General features: G+C 44.0%; 1 protein-coding gene across 1 annotated transcript; it reads left to right on the top strand.

Moving 5' to 3' along the window:
* Positions 1-57: 57 nt before the first annotated feature.
* LOC134520732 (heat shock factor protein 3) lies at positions 58-16,565 on the top strand. The gene is made up of 13 exons (XM_063346479.1): positions 58-245; positions 1,476-1,584; positions 3,270-3,397; positions 6,197-6,321; positions 7,216-7,291; positions 8,015-8,076; positions 8,475-8,556; positions 8,840-8,973; positions 9,820-10,065; positions 11,453-11,558; positions 12,025-12,090; positions 13,246-13,312; positions 13,900-16,565. The coding sequence occupies exons 1-13, from the start codon at positions 126-128 to the stop codon at positions 14,229-14,231; spliced, it is 1,653 nt and encodes a 550-aa protein (XP_063202549.1). The 5' UTR covers positions 58-125; the 3' UTR covers positions 14,232-16,565.
* The last annotated feature ends 1,824 nt before the right edge of the window (positions 16,566-18,389 follow it).

Here is an 18,389-nt window from a genome sequence, read left to right on the forward strand (position 1 = left end):
CGCACCAATGAGCGGGGCTTTCCGAGCCGGAGGCAACGCCCCCGCGCAGCGTCACGGTTGCCGTCCCCCGCCCCGCCCGCCCTCTTGCCCCGGCCCGTTGCACGGGAGCGCGGCCCGGCCCGAGGATGCGGGAAGGGCCGGCGCTGCCCGCCGCCCCCGGCGCCGCCCCGGTGCCCGGCTTCTTGGCCAAGCTCTGGGCGTTGGTGGAGGACCCGCAGAGCGACGACGTCATCTGCTGGAGCAGGGTGAGGGCGGCCGGCGGGGGGCGGTGGCGGCGGGGCCGGGGCGGCCCGCGGGGAAGGCCCGACCGGGGCTGCGGGGCTCTGTGGGCAGGGAGGGGGCGGCGGCGGCCCCGCTGTGAGGGGCGGGAGGTGGGGCGGGGGCGGCGGGGCCTGGCGGGTACCCGGTGCCCCCGGTGCGGGGGGCGGGAGGTGAGAAAGGGGCGGGGGGGCCTGGCGGGGAGGGCGAGTACCCGGTATCCGGCGCCCCCGGGGCGGGGGATGCTGCTGCCTGCGCGGGGACCACGCGTGACGGCTCAAAGCGACCCGGCATCGCGCAGCGGAGCGTTAAAATCTCGGAACTCCGTGTAATGAGCTCAAAGTGGTGACGCTCGGTAGGAAAGGCACTTCAAGAAGTAATTAACTGTGAATATTTGTGGGTTTTTTTCTTCCTGAAATTAAGAAGGCGGGCCTGGTTGGTCCGGTGTGTCTTCAGGCGTAGGACGTGACAAATATCCACAAACTGGTCTGACATCTGACACAAGTTGATTTTTGTCCCGGGTCGTTTTTAAATCCATAGGATTTACCCGACTTTTTTTCAGAGGTTTCGCCTTTACAGAGGCAAAGATGAAAAGAAACATACTATTTTTGTTCTCGTTGTGAACGGCATAAAAACGATACAAAGAGCTGACAGGTCTTGGGAAGTTTGAACTTGAGAATATGATAAATCTGAAACTGCGGGTGTCACAGTTACCGTTTGTTGCTGCAGGGTTGCGTTGTCTGAACTTTTAGTTACTCTGCAATGTTACTTGGCTATTTTTAGTGGTGACATAGTACATACAATGGAAGAATCTCGTCAGGAGCTGGACAAACTCTGATCAAGGAGATAAAAGCCCTCTAGTGGCATGAATTCTATTGTGCTTGGGCAATATTTATGTTTCTTGTGGATGAAGAGCAGCAAATATGTGGGATTTTAGCACTGTTTTTCTTTGGATTAAGGTCAAAACTTCAAGGCTTGAAAAAAAATAAATATCTCCCGTTCGATAGAAATGTTTCATGTAACTGTATTTTTGGGTTCAAACTTTTTAGTGCAGTTCCAAGAATTCAGAAGTGCTCACACAGACAATTCCCTCTGCTCAGTGTTTTGCCCTTCCCTGTTGTAGGAACTGTGTCTGTTGATTTACAGTCTTGACTTATGAGCAACACCTTAGAAAAATTGTGCTTGTTCTCTAACTGTTACTTTTACTTATTTCCTAGAATGGTGAGAACTTCTGCATTCTGGATGAGCAGAGGTTTGCCAAGGAGCTACTCCCCAAGTACTTCAAACACAACAATATCTCCAGCTTCATACGACAGCTTAACATGTGTAAGCATCATCTGTTATTACATATTGTTTCTGCCAAGTTCATTGCTACTTGGCATCAATTTGAATTTCTTTAAGCAAATCAATTGACTTGGCAGGTCTTTCATCCCTGAAAACCTGAAGTCTGGTCTTGAGTTTAGTTTGCAAAAGAAAAGAATAACAGTAGAGCTTGGCATAGTCTTTGTTCCTTGTGTTTCAGCTCTGAGTCCTTTTGAGCAAGACTGTAAAAATGTTGTTTCCTGTGCTGGTGCCTAAAGCTTGGGTAGAGTTCACTGGGCTCCAGTAGTATGGTAATGGTAACAGCAAACTTATGCCTAGCTGGAGGAACAAAGGCTGTATCTACACCTATGCATCTAGTTTATGAAAAAAAACGCCTAGATCATGCTGTTGCTTGCATTGCTGTGTTGAAACAAGATTAGTCACACTGATGGATCGAGTTGGACTAAGTTTCTCATCGTGTTTTCCGTGCTTGACTTGTGGGCATCATGTAGCATCCACTGTATAACACACGTACAGCAGCTTGTACAGGCAAAGAAGCTGGAGTGAGGTGGTTGTTCAGAGGTACGGTACGATGGGGGGGCCTGCAGCACACAGCAAAAATAGTTGGTTTGCAGCAGATAGCTTATGGGCTGGGTGAAGGTACAAACTGCGTAGAAGATGGCCGCCTTATTTAAAATTTCCATTTGGAGTAAGGGAGAGGAGCTCTCTGTCCTTGCCCAGTAGGTTTCCCTGATCTCTCTAGCCGATGCCTATTTAGATTTTGTCAGGCATGAGAGAGAAAGCATACATTTAGCCTCTTGACACAGGGTGGATGTTGCCATTTGTGTTGAATGTTGAGACTCCATCACTTGAGTGTCAAAGGATAATGCGAACAAACAATTGACAGTTGCCTCGTAGCAAGGGTAAACGCTAAAATGCAGATATTCCTATGAAGACATGCAGCACGATGGCCTTTTCTTGCTGGACCTATCCTAGCTTCGAGTAAAGTTTTCTAATGGTAGCGCTGTTGGGGCACAGCGAAACTAGAATACATTAACTATGTGAAAAACTTGAAGGAGGGGAGATACGATTTGGTCTGTCAACTGTATTTTCTATCTACCCTGTGGTACTTGAAGCAGTGACGGAGATGGAGCTGGCAATGTCTCTCTTCAGGCAGGCAGCCTGGTATGGAGAAAGTACTCTGTGTGCATGTGTTTGCATAGGCTGAGAACTAATTTCTCTTCCTTACTTTATTCTCTAGACCCTGGTGGTACATGATGGCATTTGTTTTGATATGTAGTTGTCTGGGATTATAGGAATGAAAGGGAAGGTGCACCGCTCCACTGCTTCCACCGGGACAAGGTTTTATTCAAGATGTCCTAATAAATCTCATTTCTAACGCAACTTCTGTGATTATTTGGACATCGCTGTCCTGCTTACGGACACTAGCTGGCCTCTGCCATGCGTGCTGTTTGTTCAACCTGCAAGGCCATTTGATGGTATTGTGGATGTGTTCTTTAGCTACGAGGATCGAAGCACTCAAATCATTGAGCACCAAAGAAAAGCTACTTTGGCTATTTTTCATAGTTTCTGCTCCCCGTGACTGCAGTACTGTAGGTATTTCAGTAGCCTTGGGGTTTTCTTTAGCTATGTGTTGTAACAGTCAGCTTTGCACTGAAAGAAATGACTTTGTTAATACCTCTCCACAGATGGTTTCAGGAAGGTGATTGCTCTGGAAAATGGTATGATTACAGCAGACAAAAGCTCAATCATTGAGTTCCAGCACCCTTTCTTCAAGCAAGGGAAGGCACATTTACTGGAAAACATCAAGCGCAAGGTACAGTCTAAGCGTGTATTTACTTCACTTTGTTATGAAAAGTAGCTTGTCAAGAGCGTGTCTGGGGGTTTCAAACACTTTACAGCCAACAAATTCCATGGGAACCAAGGTTATGCATCACGATGCAAGCCTTTGTAACTCCCTCCTGAATGCCAGGCTAACGTTTGGCTTGGCCTCCTGGTGCCAGCTCTTAGACAAAACACACCCTGCTGCTGTTTAGCAATGTACTGGAGTAGGACCATGTTCTTCAGAGCTGTCAAACTACAGCCCTTTTTCCACAGAGAGTTTATATATCCCGTTAGAGCTTAGCGCAGTCTTCAGTCCTGCCAGCGTAGCAGAGTTGGAAAGAGTCACGAAGTGAAAGAAGTAAAAGTAAATACGTACCCATTTGGTGCTCACTGAAAATTAACAAGGGCATCAGTAATCAGTTAATTTGGGCAAGTGTGCATAAATTACCTCATTCCTCCAGAACAGTGTTGCCCCTAAGCTACATCTTCATTAGTGCTTTCCAGTTTGCTTTTGTATGTTCAGGCCTTGTCTGACCTGTTTCTGCACGGATATTTATCCTCTATTGGCACATTACAGCCCATAATATCCTGACTGCCAACGAAAGAGAGTATCATGATACATCATGTTGACATTTGAACCGCAGAATCTTTTCTTTAGAATGTCATAATGTGGCAGCGACGTTGCCCAAGTTAATAAAAGCACAGGGTCGGCTTGAGAGTCACAATTGTGTTTTGATTGATTTTTCACTGAGCTGTCTCTGCTCAGGATCACAATTCATGAAATAATAGTTGTGCAGTTGCTTCTCTGACTCAAGCCTGTGCTCTTCCCAGACGTCGTAATCGCTAACTTGTCTTGGCTTGCACACCTCGCTTGCTGGTATGTTGGGGCGCTCAGCTGCCGGTGTTACGTATGGCATCATGGATCCCAGGAGTGTTGCGCTGGGTGGAGTAGTCTAGCTGGAAAGACAAAAGCTCTAGTTAGTGCCAAGGATGTTCATATGAAACTATCGAATAGTTTGGGGAAACGTTCTTTGTTGCACAGGAAATGTTAGTGATTTTTTTGCAAAACATCCATTACTTTTTCTTGCTCTTTTACTGTCTGGAATGGAGTCATTCAGTACTTGCTGTAAACTAGATTTCAAGCCTCGAACAGGAATGCGAGTTTGAATGCAGGATTTCCTTTATTTACTCCCTTTTAGTGTGGTGCTGCTGGCGTGCATCAGTCTTGACGTCCCGATTATCTAGTTAGAGACTCTGAAGAGAGCAATTCCTTGCACTTCGGCAGAATGTTTTTGTTTGGCCCTTTTTTTTGGAGGTAGACTGACTTGCATTGGAAATCCCCGCTTGCTGTCTGCATCTTTTGGGCGTCTTCCCCACAGAGAGAAATCAGATGGCCATGAATTCCATTTGGGATACAGCTCATGTACTTTAGCATAAGCTTTTATCTGCAACAAACAGTGAAGCAGCTAAAAATGTAGACAGAGAGAGAACTGTCATGCCATTCAGTCCATCCTTTGTAACGCTGGTTTATGTTAAGAAAGTCGTTAGTTCTTTCGTTCTGTTTCATCATGAAGTGATGGGATGTTATTTTATAACACCGTAGGTCCATTTCTGACCATTCCCTTCTCCTTGGCGGGGAAAAAGGGGATCTGTGAGCCAACATGCGTGGAAGTTATCTAGCACTTCAGCGGGCCAATCCCGCATGCTTTCACCTTCCCCCTTGGAATTTAGTAGAATAATAAGCAAAACCATAGTGTGCTGTGGGTGGGAAGAGACATCTGGTGGCTCTCTGGTGCAGCTCCGTTTGGTTCAGTGATGGTCAGTATTTGGCTAAATGGTTTTTAAAATTATGCCCACAAAACCTGGACATGTCATTCAGACGTGTGATGCACCAGGCCTGTCTTTTTCCAAAATTCTGAATTGTATGTTAGTCATCAGTGCCACCACCGTAGAGAGAGCTGCTGAGGGAATTGGGGAAATTTTGAATATGGAAGTGCGGGGAGGAGAAAGGGAGCTTTTTGCTTTCTGATGACTCCTCCGTCATCATTTGAAGAGGTGGCGTTCATGGATTCTGCTGTGGGCAGAAGAACAGTTTGGACTCTGCCTTTCTGGAGACATTCCATAATTTTGGAATGTCACTGAGCAGAAAGGTAATAGGGGAAACACCAGGGTAGGAATCTGCAATTTAGGTGGTGTGGGACAAATTTTCAGATCGGATAGGATGCATCTAATTCGATACCTCCTTTTTTCTCCTCTCTCCTCTTCTCTCTTCTTTTTTTTTTTCCCCCCTCCACCCCTTCCCTGTAACTTAATGGAAATTTGTTACTCCTGTGCTGGCAGATTTACGCACACCTAAAAGAAATATGATCATCTCATTCTTACTCCATTATCAATTCTGGTTTGGTTTTGGCTGGTGTCTTGCTGTGACACTAGAGGGCAAGCTGTCACCAGACCTGTCAAAGAACCCTCTAGGGAAGGCCATTTTCAGTCAGTGGTAGGTTTTTGTCATGAATTGGAGTGGTGAATCTACTGTCTACTCATTCAAAGTGGTGATCTTGTGTTTCCATTGACATCTTGGGGTTTTTTTCATACTTAGGACAGTGTAGACTGTCCTAAGGATGGTCATCTATAGCTATTGCAGTGTTTTGTGATACATAAGAATTATAGTGTTACCTAATCTTTTAATGGAGCTTGTACCTGTTCTTCTACAGACTAGCTACACTGTTCCTGTAGAAAGGAGTATGCAAGGCACTGTTCATAGTAAAGCATGTGTAATCTCGTCCTGTTTTAGGTATCTGCAGTAAGAACTGAGGATCTCAAGGTCTGCACAGAGGATTTGCACAAAGTACTCTCTGAAGTCCAGGAAATGAGAGAGCAGCAGAACAACATGGATGTCAGGCTGGCTAACATGAGGAGGTAGACTCCGTCTGTTTCAGAGGCACTTAAACATTGAACGTTACTTATATCTAATGGAGCTTGACTCTAAATGTGGGTTTCATTTGAACTGGAAACAGGTGAAGCTATACTCTTTTCCTAAGAATCCCCATTCCACCCCACATGACATTCTGAATCTTGTTTGTTTTTATAATTCAGTCGCAGACCAGAGATTAAGACTGGGAGTTTGTTGACTGTCTTGGGATTTCATGTTGGTTTCCATTACCTTAGTAGTTTTTTAGGGCGATCAAAGTATTTCCTTTTTTGAACACAAAACAGGGTTAGATGCAGTGAGTGAGAATTAGTCTTTGGTTTTCTTTCTAACTGGAAGCGGACTTTGCACATCCTCATTTCTCTTCTCTCAGATCCTTTTTGTATAGGCACTGGTAATTAATTCAGATCATTGGTATGCAAGTAGATATCAACCGAAGTTCAGGAGATACCTTCACTCCACTCCCTCTGTTCCTTTAAAAAAAATGAAAAAAAAAAAAAAAAAACAAACAAAAAAAATCTCAAACACAAACTTTGGAACTGTTTTGAGGTGGTCTGTGTTACGCTCAGTGTGTTTCTAAACACCAAGTCCTTATTCTAAGGCTTTGAGGCTTTGAAGGAATACTTCATAACAAGATTATTGATGGAGCAGCGGAGGGTGAGAATGTCCTTATTAGTGAGTGTTTGGTCCTGCCTGATAGCAAATGGAGTTAATTTAACCCAGAGTTCTTACTAGTGGATTGAATTAACCGAATGGTAGTTGTCCACGCAAGGAGTGTTGCCACTGGTCCTGCAAGGTACTGTGAAAGTTTGAAAGCTGTAAAACTAAAGCATATAAAGTAAACTCTGTTCATCCTCTGTCTTCTGATTTATTCTGCATTGCAGAGAAAATAAGGCCCTGTGGAAAGAAGTGGCAGTTCTAAGGCAGAAGCACAGTCAACAACAGAAGCTGCTGTCTAAGGTACCATTGCAGCATCTTCAGTGCTACCATCCTTACTCCTGCCTCTGTGATACTTGATGGCATTCTTTGCTTATGTAGAATGACAAATGACACAGAGCTGAACAGGCTATATTAATACAGCATAAAGAAAATGTTCACAGTTCCTGAGTGTCCCAGAAGTAGCGCAGCAAAGAACTGCGAGCAAAATACTAAGGAAAAGTCGTAGTGAAAAGAATTTCGATGAGTTTGAAATCTCAGTGAATCTTATTTGGAGAGAAATCAGTAAATCAAACGTACCTGGGGTAAGCGTGGGGCTGGAGGCAGTGCATGGTAACAGGAGCCTAAAACAAGAGATTGCAGGCACGTGGAATGGAGTTTGTGAAAGATCTTGGACCAAGACATACTTAGACCACTCCAAAAGTCAACTTGGAACCCAGAAACTACAGAAGCTTCTGCACTGGAATAAATTTTCTCTTGTTTGTCCCTCAGCTGTTTCTAGTCTGGAATCCTCTAGTGACTTGTGGTGTTATATTACATTTAAATAAACAGACAAACAAACAAACACCCAACAAAACCCAAACCTGTCCAAGTGGGATCACTTTTCAATGCCATTTGTAACTATCATTTTGGTTTTTTAAGACACGAGCACAAATGGATTTCTAACTTACCTATCTGAACTAGTAATTTATTGTTAGGATTGCTATACTGACCACCTTGTTTTGGTTTTTTGTTTTTCCTTTTTAGATTCTTCAATTTATACTAAGTTTGATGCGAGGAAATTATATTGTTGGGGTCAAAAGGAAAAGGTAATTACCGGATAGGTCACAAATCAGTGTCAGATGTGAATTATAGGGATAAATCAGCTTCTAGAAGCAAGATACTTGAAGTGTATGAAGAATATTTTTATCACTTGTATATTCAAACTTGAACTTTACCACTAAAAAAAAATGGGTGGGAAGAGGATATACTGTACATTTTAAATTTCGAAGGGCACGTTTATCAGAAATGGTAACTCTTTCAAAATGTGCAAAAGTGACTGACTTATTGAAAACAAAAAGCATGTTTAGAATGCAGCCTGTCTGCAGTGCACTTGCTAAGAAACATTTCCAAAAGCCAGTTCTCTTAGAAGTGGAAGAATGATTGTTCTTACCGTTTCTGCACGTATTTGGCATTGCTACAGCTTCTTACTGTGGTTCTGTCTCAGGTCTCTAACGGATGCTGCAGGTGCTTCACCTTCCAAATACAGCCGTCAGTATGTTCGCATCCCTGTGGAGAGTGGCCAAGCAGTAAGTCTTCCCAGGGAAAGAGACAATGGGTTGAACAGGATGATACACGGTGATCTCGAAGTCTTCCCTATAGCTATTAATACCCTGATGTTCCAATCAAATGCACTCCATTTTGAAACGGGCAGCTTTAAAGCATTTCTCCATCTGTAAAATCATGCAAATCAGTGCAGCTAGTCATAGATGAAATCTGAACAGGGAAGAGAAGCTGCAAGAAGAATGGAACTTCAACATCAAAAAAAGTCCGACCTCTTGGTTTACTCCTTGTGTTTGCTGTATCCTGCAGATGGCTTTTTCTGAACATAACGCAGATGATGAGGATGGAAATGGTACAGGTCTCATCATTCGAGATATCACTGACACCCTGGAAAATGCCACCGATGGTCTCCTTGCTGTAGCACACACAAGTGGCAGAGGCAGGTATGTTCAAAGGATGTGGAAGTATTTATGCTTAGGTTGTTAACTAGGTAGTTATGTTAGTGTAAGTGATCCATAAGAATTGTGGGAAACAGCCTCTCTGGAATTTTTACTTATTTGTGCATGACAGGCCTGTTTGCGGGCTGTCTTTTTTACAGCCTGAAGCATTGGTCGTGGTCAGCAAAGCTTTTTAAGAGCTCTTGTCTCTTCAGGAGTGCCTGAAGCCTACCAAGCTGATCGGCACTTGAAGGTTAATTTGCTGAGGCGTTTCTGTCTCTTCAACAAATAAGCACGTACTTAACTTCTCGACTGAACAGGGACCTGAATGCATGTGTAGGTTACTAATAAACAATCCAAAATGTGTTTAGTAACAAACCAGCCAAGATGTATAGTTTTATCTCCAGTTTCAGTACTACTCTAGCTAATATTATGCTAGGTGTAACTGAAGGGAAGGCATTCTGTCGTGTGGCATCAGATTCTTGTGAAAACCCATTTACTTGTTAACATCCAGAGTGAAACACGGACCAATTTGGAAACTTTTATTTCCAGAGACACAACGTTAGGGGTTTCCCTCCTCCCTAATTTCCATATACTATTTTGCTGCTTTTGGCCGGACAAAATAGGGTGTTTTGCTCTAATACATGCTATCTGTGTGACCTGTAATAAAAGATTCTTCTTCTGCCTCTAGGAAGGTAGTTTTCTTCTTTTTCTACAGACCGGTTGGTTGTTTGAACCTTTGACTGGCTTGACTTTGTAAGCTATTAAGATTTGGGATACTAAACTGGAAATGAGTAGTGATACAGTTAATGAATTCTCCTGTGTGTTGTTTCTCTTTGGGTCCTATTCTAGAGAGACGCAGGCAGCTCTGGATCCTGGCTTACCTATTTGCCAAGTATCACAGCCAAGTGAGTTAAGTTGTGCAGAACCTATCCCACCAGTTCATATAAATGATGTCAGTAAATCCAGTGAAATGGAAAATGCTGCTGTGGAACTCCATACCGCGCAGCCTAATGCTCCAGAGGACCCTGTGTCAGTGATTGACTCCATCTTGAACGAGAACAACTCTGGAAACCAAAATGATCCTTTACTGGACAGGTATTAACTCGTTTCTGGAAGCTGTTATGCTGTCGTCATCTTGTGGGATCTTCGCATAGGATGTGTTTAGCAGAACATAGTGAATTAGCTTTTAAAATGTCATTGATGAACTGAAATTTCTGCCCCTTTGATAGTAGGTCTTGACAAAGACAAGTGTTAACATCATACAGTAAAAGCAGGGCATCTTGTGACATCTCTGATAATAAGTGTGCCTGACGTCTGATGCGGCAGTGTGAGGATTGGTGGGGTCAGTCTGTCACATCAGCCCTTGTGTTGCCAACTGCTGGCCCTTCCAAGTGCTCCCAAAGATCAGGGGTAGTGATTTCAGGAGGGCACCACGCGCTGGTTTGTTTCTTCGAACTGGATATGGATTTGTATCGAGGGTAGTCTGATGTTGTTTTGCTGTTGCTTCCTTTCTTGGCCCCTCATTTTTGCAAAGGTTTGTTGTCAGATGAGCCTCACCAGAGGGTCGCAGTCGCGCGGGCTGTGGTTTCACGCTCGGTGGCGCGGCTGCTTTAGCAGTTCCCAGCTCTGTGCTGGCCCCTCAGCTTTGGCGGTGCCGTCATTCGTGTGGCTGCAGGCTGAGCCAGATCAAGGAACAAACTGGTTCTTTCTGCTGACGGCTCTTCTGCTGTGGTTACCTTCGGGTAGGAAGTACTGAGATGTTGTGTCACAGCCCTCCGTGTAATCTGAAGGCCCTGGAATATCTTGCCTCATCGACGCTGCAAACTGTGAGGCAATGCCTTGGAACTCTCTGCTTGTAGCCGAGTATTCCAGCGTAGGAGGTAGCTTGCAGCACATGGAGAAGTTCAGTACTGGCACCGTGTGTGCAGCTTCCTCTCCACTTCATTCACTGCCCCTCGTATCCTGCCCACGGTCCTTGGAAATGCGTACAAATTGGCAACAGTCTGATGTTTCCGAATAGGTAGTGTTCCTTCAGATCCAGATTATTTCCAGCCCTTTGCCTATCATTTATTGTCCCCAGGTGAACGCCATCACCCCTTAGTTTAAACAAGTATTGGTGTATAGGCTGGGATCGGAGAACATTCAAAAGATATTAAAATGAAGGAGGAAGTAGGTATGGAAGGAGGAACTGCTTTTTGATATGATAGCTATGATTATCCGTGCTGTTCAGATAGTCTTCCGTGTACCTGTCCTTCAAAGAGTTGGACCGTGAAAAGCGATACAGGAGTGTGGTTTCGTTCATTTGGCAATAAACTGTTCTGGATTGTGAGCAGCCTAGTCTGGCTCTCACCTTGCCCCGCAGCCGTAATTCCCGAGGGGTCAGCACATCATTTTACGAAGGGTTTTTCCTGCCCTGTGGTGCAAACGAAGGCCCTAACTGCCAGCTGTTTCTTACAGCGCTGTATCCTTTTGTCTTTTTTAGGGAAGAAATTCAGGATTTTCTTAATTGCATTGATGCCAGCCTTGAAGAACTTCAAGCAATGTTATCTGGGAAGCAGTATAACTTTGGTTCTGAAGCTTTCAGCGATGTGAGTTGTCTTTTCACTTTCTGATTTCTGAAAAATGCTGAGTAGGTTGCAGTATGAAATTTTACTGGTTTATTCCATGTTGTAACAGGCAAAAGAGAGGGAAAAATCCTGAAAAGCAAATAGTTGTGGATAGAGTCTAACAATATACGAGGTAACATTGAGAGCCTTTTTCAGTTCATTTAGTATTTCTGTTACACATAACTTAAGGGGAAAAAAATTGGACTCTTCTCCTTCTCAAGCCTTTATCCTGATTATCCTGGAATTCCTGGGAAATAGCATGTCCTTTTCTTCCCCTCTGGCCTCAGTTTACTGCCACAGGTCGAAAGCTTATTGCTGTAGGCCTGTGGAGGAGCCACCTTCCCTGAGCTTGAGTGGACAGAGCGGTGCGCTGGACCCTGCCTGCTTTTCAGGAGCTCTCTGAAGATTTGTTTTAAGGACCTTACACGTTGCCTGTTTTTATTTTCAGACACTTAATCCTGAGCTGCCAGCCCTGGATATGAACTTGATGGAAACTTCCCCTGGCATGGAAAATGTAAGAGTAAGATTTGCTTCTATGTTGGGGACAATTAGTACGATGTTGAGCACTGAATTTTGACTGATGCAGTTTGAGGGGAGGGACTGGACCGATAGCACAGAACGAAACTGCCCTTTTATCTAGTCCTGCTGATTTAATGTTTTCAGCTATCACTGTTGGCATATGTGAATTTAAGAGGGTTCCCAAGATAATTTCAAGCCATGTTCCTAGCTGCAGTGATACAGTGGGCTGATTTAAACGGTCACTTTGCTTTGAATAACACGTTCTTTGCTTTCTGAATATACCTGAGAACATAAGGAAGAGGGAAACAAACTGGTGTTTGTTGAATCAGGTGTCTGCATTGAGGAAATCTTTTTTCGTATTTATTCTGTATCTTCTGTTTAGAATGAGGAAGGTAGAAATCTTGTCTTTTTTTGGTCTAAGTACGTGAGAACAGTTTCTTGGCTTGTTCTTCCTAGCCTCAGGGATTCCCATGATGTCTTTTAGCCAAGTAATAACTAGGTCTGGGGTTATAGTTCAGATGAGACTGTCTTCAGCCTGTCTGAAGATGGAAAGAAAAGTATTAAATGAAAAATATAATGCAATATACTGCACTTATTCTGAACATGGGTGTATGGAATTTCCTCATACGACCTGCAAAAGCCCAGTGCAAATTTACTTTTCTTGGTCCAGTTCCTAAAATCGACTCATGTTTAAAACCAAACAAACAAAAATGTAAAAACTTTCATTTATTTTGTAGTCCTGAAATAATATTTAAACTAGGACTTCCCAGTCATAAGAGCTTAGACCACAACTGAGGTAAAATGCAGCTGTTTTCAAGCATTGCTTGCAAAATATAATTGTATTGATGAAATCAAGTTTCACAGTGTTATTCCAACAAGACAGACTGAAATAAAGCTTCTGGTTTGGTAAAATAAATCTTTGCTAGTCAGAAGCTTGTTTGGCTTTCGTTTGTCTGTATTTCACCGTACCTTCTTTTGAGAGCTCCTGTTTGCTGACCCTCATGTGCAACTATGGGCTCCTTGGTCAACTGGTTCATTGCGCTTCCCTCTTCCTTTCGCCTTTAATTTTGTTAACCAGCCAGTGAAGACTTGGATTTTGTTGTTGTTGTTGTTAAGCTTTCTGTCTTACTCTCTGTCCGTTTTGCTTCAGATTGCAAACTTGGCAGAGAGCACCGAAGATCTGGGAGCGAGTGAGAGAGAAACTGCAGGAAGCAAAGGTGGGCAGGAAGGAACGCTGAGAGCTGTGGCAGTTCCAGACTCTTCCAAAACTGTGTGTTGAAGTGGAATTTTTGTAGCCTGTACTATGCTTTATCTCCTCCTTTGGTTGGGGCTTAAAATTTTTGTGAAGACTGGGATGTTTCACTGATCTCGATGAAGCTGTGCCTCAACCTCGGGAGGCCCCATCCATCCTGTGCCCCATGTTTGGTGTTAACCGTTTCCTTTTCCTATACATGACAGAGTGCCACAATGGGGAGCAGAACTGCAAATGTCCTTGTGGAAGTATCTCCTATATTGGCCACAACCCCCCAAAATGCAGTGCTACTCATTTTTACTACTTCAGTGTTGCTATTGTATGCCGTGTGTGTTGGGGGCTTGGAGTGTGCTTCAGACACTGATCTTAACAGACACAGGAGCCTGAGCTCCCCTCTTGCAGCTGTGGATGTAGTCTGTCAGAGCTCAGCTGTATGGTTTTCTGTAGTGAACCAAGTTTTGAAGCAGCCTTTCCAGTTGTCCTTGTCTTGAATAAGAGCCTTCGCTTATGTGACACGGGAGCCTGGAGTTTAAACTGTTTGTTTTCCCTCAGATATGCAGCTGATACAGTACAGGGCCAACCCTCTGCTTTCATTATTTGAAGAACTACCTTCGAGCGAAGCTGCAGGGAAGACAGAGGATCCAAAAGACCTTCTGCTGCCCCCCCTGGAGGAGAAACCTGCTCTTCATCCTCCGTCGGATGGTGAAAGTGTCTTGCCACTAGCAGCTCCAGCAAGCCAGGCTGAGCCGCTGGATGCTCTGGGAATGGGTGATCCACCTCTCCTCTCGGAAGATGGGAATGGAGAGTATAAACTGTTTCCACTCTTGCTCCTCAGCCCTGTTGCTAACTTCATAGAAGAGGCCTCTGAGATAGAAACGTCTTGAACTCACGTGACATCTGTAACTGGCTTAGTGGTGTGAAATAGATAACGAAGAAATGGATCGGCGAGAAGTTTGACCTCTCTCCTCACCTGCTTCCCGGGTGTCGTATTCTGTATAGAAAAAAGAAAGTTCTCTTTCTAGAAGCAAAGAGCACATCTGGAAAAACTGAAAACAAGCTCAAAACAAGAGCTGGTGGGAGTGAAGGCACTGGGCGGAGGGGAAGAATAACCTCCCTGAAAACATACCACAGCGTATTCCGTAACTTTTTATCCAGTATCCTTATTGCAAAAGGAAATCTGTTTGTATCCTGTTTGTAAAGTTTGGCTGGGGTTTTTTGTTGTGTTTTTATTATTATTATTATTAGCTGGGTAGTAATGTAGCGTGTAATATTTTAAACATGGGTTTTACACTTTCTGAGAGCCTGTGTCAATAGGTGGCTTGTCAGTTGTTTGGAAGTAAGTTTTTATTTTTTTTATTTTTTTTTTAAATTTGGTTTTAATTTGAGATTTCTTTTTTAATAGTTTGTGGCTACAATTGTTTGCATCTGCTTAGATCACTTTCGTACTCCTAGATTTGCTCCTAGGTACAGGGAACATTTTTCCTATGGAAAATTACATTTTAACTGTGGAATATTACTTCTTAACATGCTAACACGCATCCATTGCCACGGATTGTAGGTGTTGTGGTAGGAAGTGCTTGCCACCTTGCGTAACGCTGAGTTCTCATGCACATTGCATGGCAGTTCTTCTAGGGTAACTTGCACCTAGCTCACAAGTTATGTGTCCTCAGAAATTTTGAGTAGAACTGATTCACGTCTAGCAAAGTTCAGCGGCTGCCCTTAAAATAAGAGTGGGGGGGGGGAAAGAAAGGAGTCACGGGGTAACTTGCATTGACGTTGGACATTACATTAAGATTTCTTTTCTGCTTGGAGCAGCTACTACTTTTTCTCTTCTCCTACTTTTCTCTTCTGCTTGCAGCACCTGCCTGACCCTGTATGTACCCTATATTGACTTCTTCCTGCATTTTCTGCTTGTGGAATCTTAAAGCTAAATTAACTAGATGCATTTGAATCCTTTGAGAGCGAACTACAAAAAATGGTGCCTGCCTTATCAAAAAACCTTTCCCCAAAATTCCTTTCTACGCTGTTTTCCTAACTTCTTTGAGCAGCTGTAACGTAGACGTCAGCCCCTGGTGTCAGTGGAACAGCAAGTTCTGCTTCGCTGATACCAACTCTTCTAACAGTCTACCAGTAGCCCACACAAGCCTGAAATTTGCTGTAGTGATACAAAACTGTTGGGGTTAGAAGAGGCCTGGAGACAGGCAGAAAACCCATTGTGTAGTATCACATGATATTTCCTACCAGCGCAATTTCTTGTAAATTTTTGTCGGTTTTAGGAATTCAGGCTACCTACAGGCTTTGTTCTCTCCAAAGCTTCTGAACTGATAAGTTTTGAGATTTTTTTTTTTTTTTATATTAAAGAATCCAAGTAAATCTGACATTCTGAAGCCTCCTAGGTAATGCACGTTATCTATGCTGGCCTTGCTTAATTGGATTTGTGCTTCCTTGGCCAATCTTTTGAGTTGGAGAGGAGGGTCTTGCTACTCTGTGTGTGTGTGTATGTGCAATGCTCTCACTGTGTCATTTTATTCCCATGCTTCTGTAACTGTCCTTAACCTCGTGGCCCTTTATATTTGGATCCTTTGAATTGCCTTTTGTCAAGTATGTCTTATTCTAGCCGTTTCTAGTCTGTCTTTTGCTTGTTTCTTGAGACAAAGAGTTGAATAGTCGCAAGTTTTTGTGAGCTAAAGGGAGAGAGGGAAATGAGTGAATTGTGTATCTGTCTTGGGTTCTGCTTTTTTTTTTTTTTTCATTTCTTCCCAAAGGCCTCAATTTTGCCAAGAGTGAAACAGTAAAAACACAGACTTTTCTCCTGTGCTGTTTTGACGGCACAGCGCGGACAGCGAGGTTCTTTGAGTGGCGGATCTTCTGTAACTCTGACTTCCTGAACAGGTTAGACCGAAGTGTAGTTCCTGTTATGGATGGCTGTCATGTTCTTCCATCATGGAGTCCTCTGATCTCAGCGCATCTCACCATCAGATATTTGATCTGATTGCGTAATAGTTTTTTAATACACTTTCTCTCTTCCGAAGTTAAGAAACCAAGGCTTGAGAAAACTGCAAATAAAAACTTGTGCATCTGTGTCTGGTGTATGTGCTGGTCTAGGAAAAGTGTTTGTTTATGCAAGTTTCCTAAGAAAGATTGCAAAGGAAAGGGGAAGGCTGAAGAGCAAGAAAAACCCACATGCTGAAGTAATTAAACTCAAAATTGCAAAACCATTACTGTGTTTCTCGTACGTTCTTTTTGTGTGTGTTCCTGTGTGTGCCAACGCTTCCCAAACCTGTTTACCGAATTTTCTAGAAAGGAGAGCTTTAATGCCCTCCGGGGGAAATCTCATTATGCAGGTGCTGCTGGTTCAAAAAGAACTGAGATGCTACGGTTAGCCTGGCACCTGTTTTCAGAGCTGTCAGCCTGAGCAAGAAGGAAGTTTATGTTTATTGTTAACCCATATTCAACATGCCATGGAATCAAAGCTTGTGGGAATGGGACCGACCACCACGGACAGTATCGGGCCAGCTTGGCTTTGGGCATATGTTCATTGCCTACGTGTGCGTAGCGCGTAGCTTGCTGGGAGCCAGCCTTCACATCTAAGCAGTGAGGGAACATGATATTGAGTGTTTTTTTCATAGGTGGTGATGTAAAAGCTCAAATATTGGGTATCGGGTGCTAGCAAGAAATGGACTTGCGGTGGAAAGCTCGCCAGTTGACAACTGGAAGTCATGACGGATTGAGTGCTGTGAAATGGCAACTTCAGGAACTTGTTGTGCAAAAAAGTGCAGTTGTAAAGATCACCACCGTGCCCCAGGCTCAGCAAAACAAATGCTACTGCTCTTTCAAATCCTTGAATCCTCTGACATTACTCAGAGGAGCAGAGGTGTCCTCTGAGTAGTCTGAGGTCTATGTGAACACAAATGAACTGAAGTGAATCCATGGGAAGTGAAAGGGAGAGTAAGATGAAAGATAGGATGAAAGCGATTAGGACAAGGTTAATGGAAAACTCTGGAACGGCCTCAGCTGCACCGCCACGGTGTAGGAACCATCTGTCCCCTTTAGTCCCCTGGAGCGGTCGATGGGGCGCTGCGTGAAGTCCCGGAGGATGAAATGGCATTAAGTTGGTAAGAGTCCAGAAGTTTTTTGGATACTCACTTCCTCTGTTACCTGTTGAAAACAAGATTAACGAAAGCTTTTCATTAGTGGTTATCTTTGTTCCCAGAGCTGGAGTATTTTCCTTCATATGAACACCCAATATACTCGCTCCCCTTTCCCTCCCCTTCCATTTTTCCATCTCCTTCTATTTTCTCTATAATAAACAGACAAACTTTATATCTTAGCTTAAATCAGCACTGGGTATATTTATGCATAGACACGTACCATCATCTCTTTCTTTCCTTTCCTTTGAAAGGAAGGTCTGAGCACTTCAAGGTGGTGTATCGTATGGGGTGTACTGAGATTCACTGGACTACGGCTGTTGAGGTTGGTTATCAGACAGGTCTGAGTATCCTCTAATACTTATCTCTGCCTTCTTCCTTTAACGTTACTTCTATTCTGATTTCTAGATTCGTCCTGTTACTCACGTGTTTGTTTAAAACAGGAAAAACATTGCTGAAACCAACGATTCTATTCTAGAGCCATTGCCCTGATTTCTGCCCTGGTTTTTTTGCCAGTAAGGTTCAGCCGTGGCGTGCAGTTCTCCCTGGCTGTGATCTCCCGCAGAGGCAGCGTGAAAGGTTGGCCGGGGTCCCTGTCGCTTGTTCGTAACTGGTGGTCCCGCGTTGCAGGATCCCATCCTCAGCCTTGTACCTGCTGCTGCGGCCGCGGTTGGCCCCCCCCCAGCTGACACGGCACCTCTCGGCTCTTTCATCAGTTCTTCTTGCCGGGGTACCCACGCCAGCTCTTCCCGTATCTCAGGCTTTTGTAACTCTCTGCCTGGTCAAAACTTCCCAGCACTCTTTGGAAAGCGTGTTAATAACAACCACCTACGAGGTAAATTCTGCTGGGTTTTTTTTATCACCCTTCCCTTTGCTTTTTTGGGGACGAGTTCG

This window comes from Chroicocephalus ridibundus, chromosome 9 (genome assembly GCF_963924245.1).
Source record: "Chroicocephalus ridibundus chromosome 9, bChrRid1.1, whole genome shotgun sequence".
NCBI lineage: Eukaryota > Metazoa > Chordata > Aves > Charadriiformes > Laridae > Chroicocephalus > Chroicocephalus ridibundus.

Excerpts from the sequence above, each read along its gene's own strand:
- LOC134520732 (XM_063346479.1), top strand. The coding sequence starts at position 126 with ATGCGGGAAGGGCCGGCGCTGCCCGCCGCCCCCGGCGCCGCCCCGGTG. Across the intron at positions 1,585-3,269 it reads CATACGACAGCTTAACATGT|ATGGTTTCAGGAAGGTGATT; the intron begins GTAAGCATCATC and ends ACCTCTCCACAG. Across the intron at positions 13,313-13,899 it reads AGAAACTGCAGGAAGCAAAG|ATATGCAGCTGATACAGTAC; the intron begins GTGGGCAGGAAG and ends GTTTTCCCTCAG.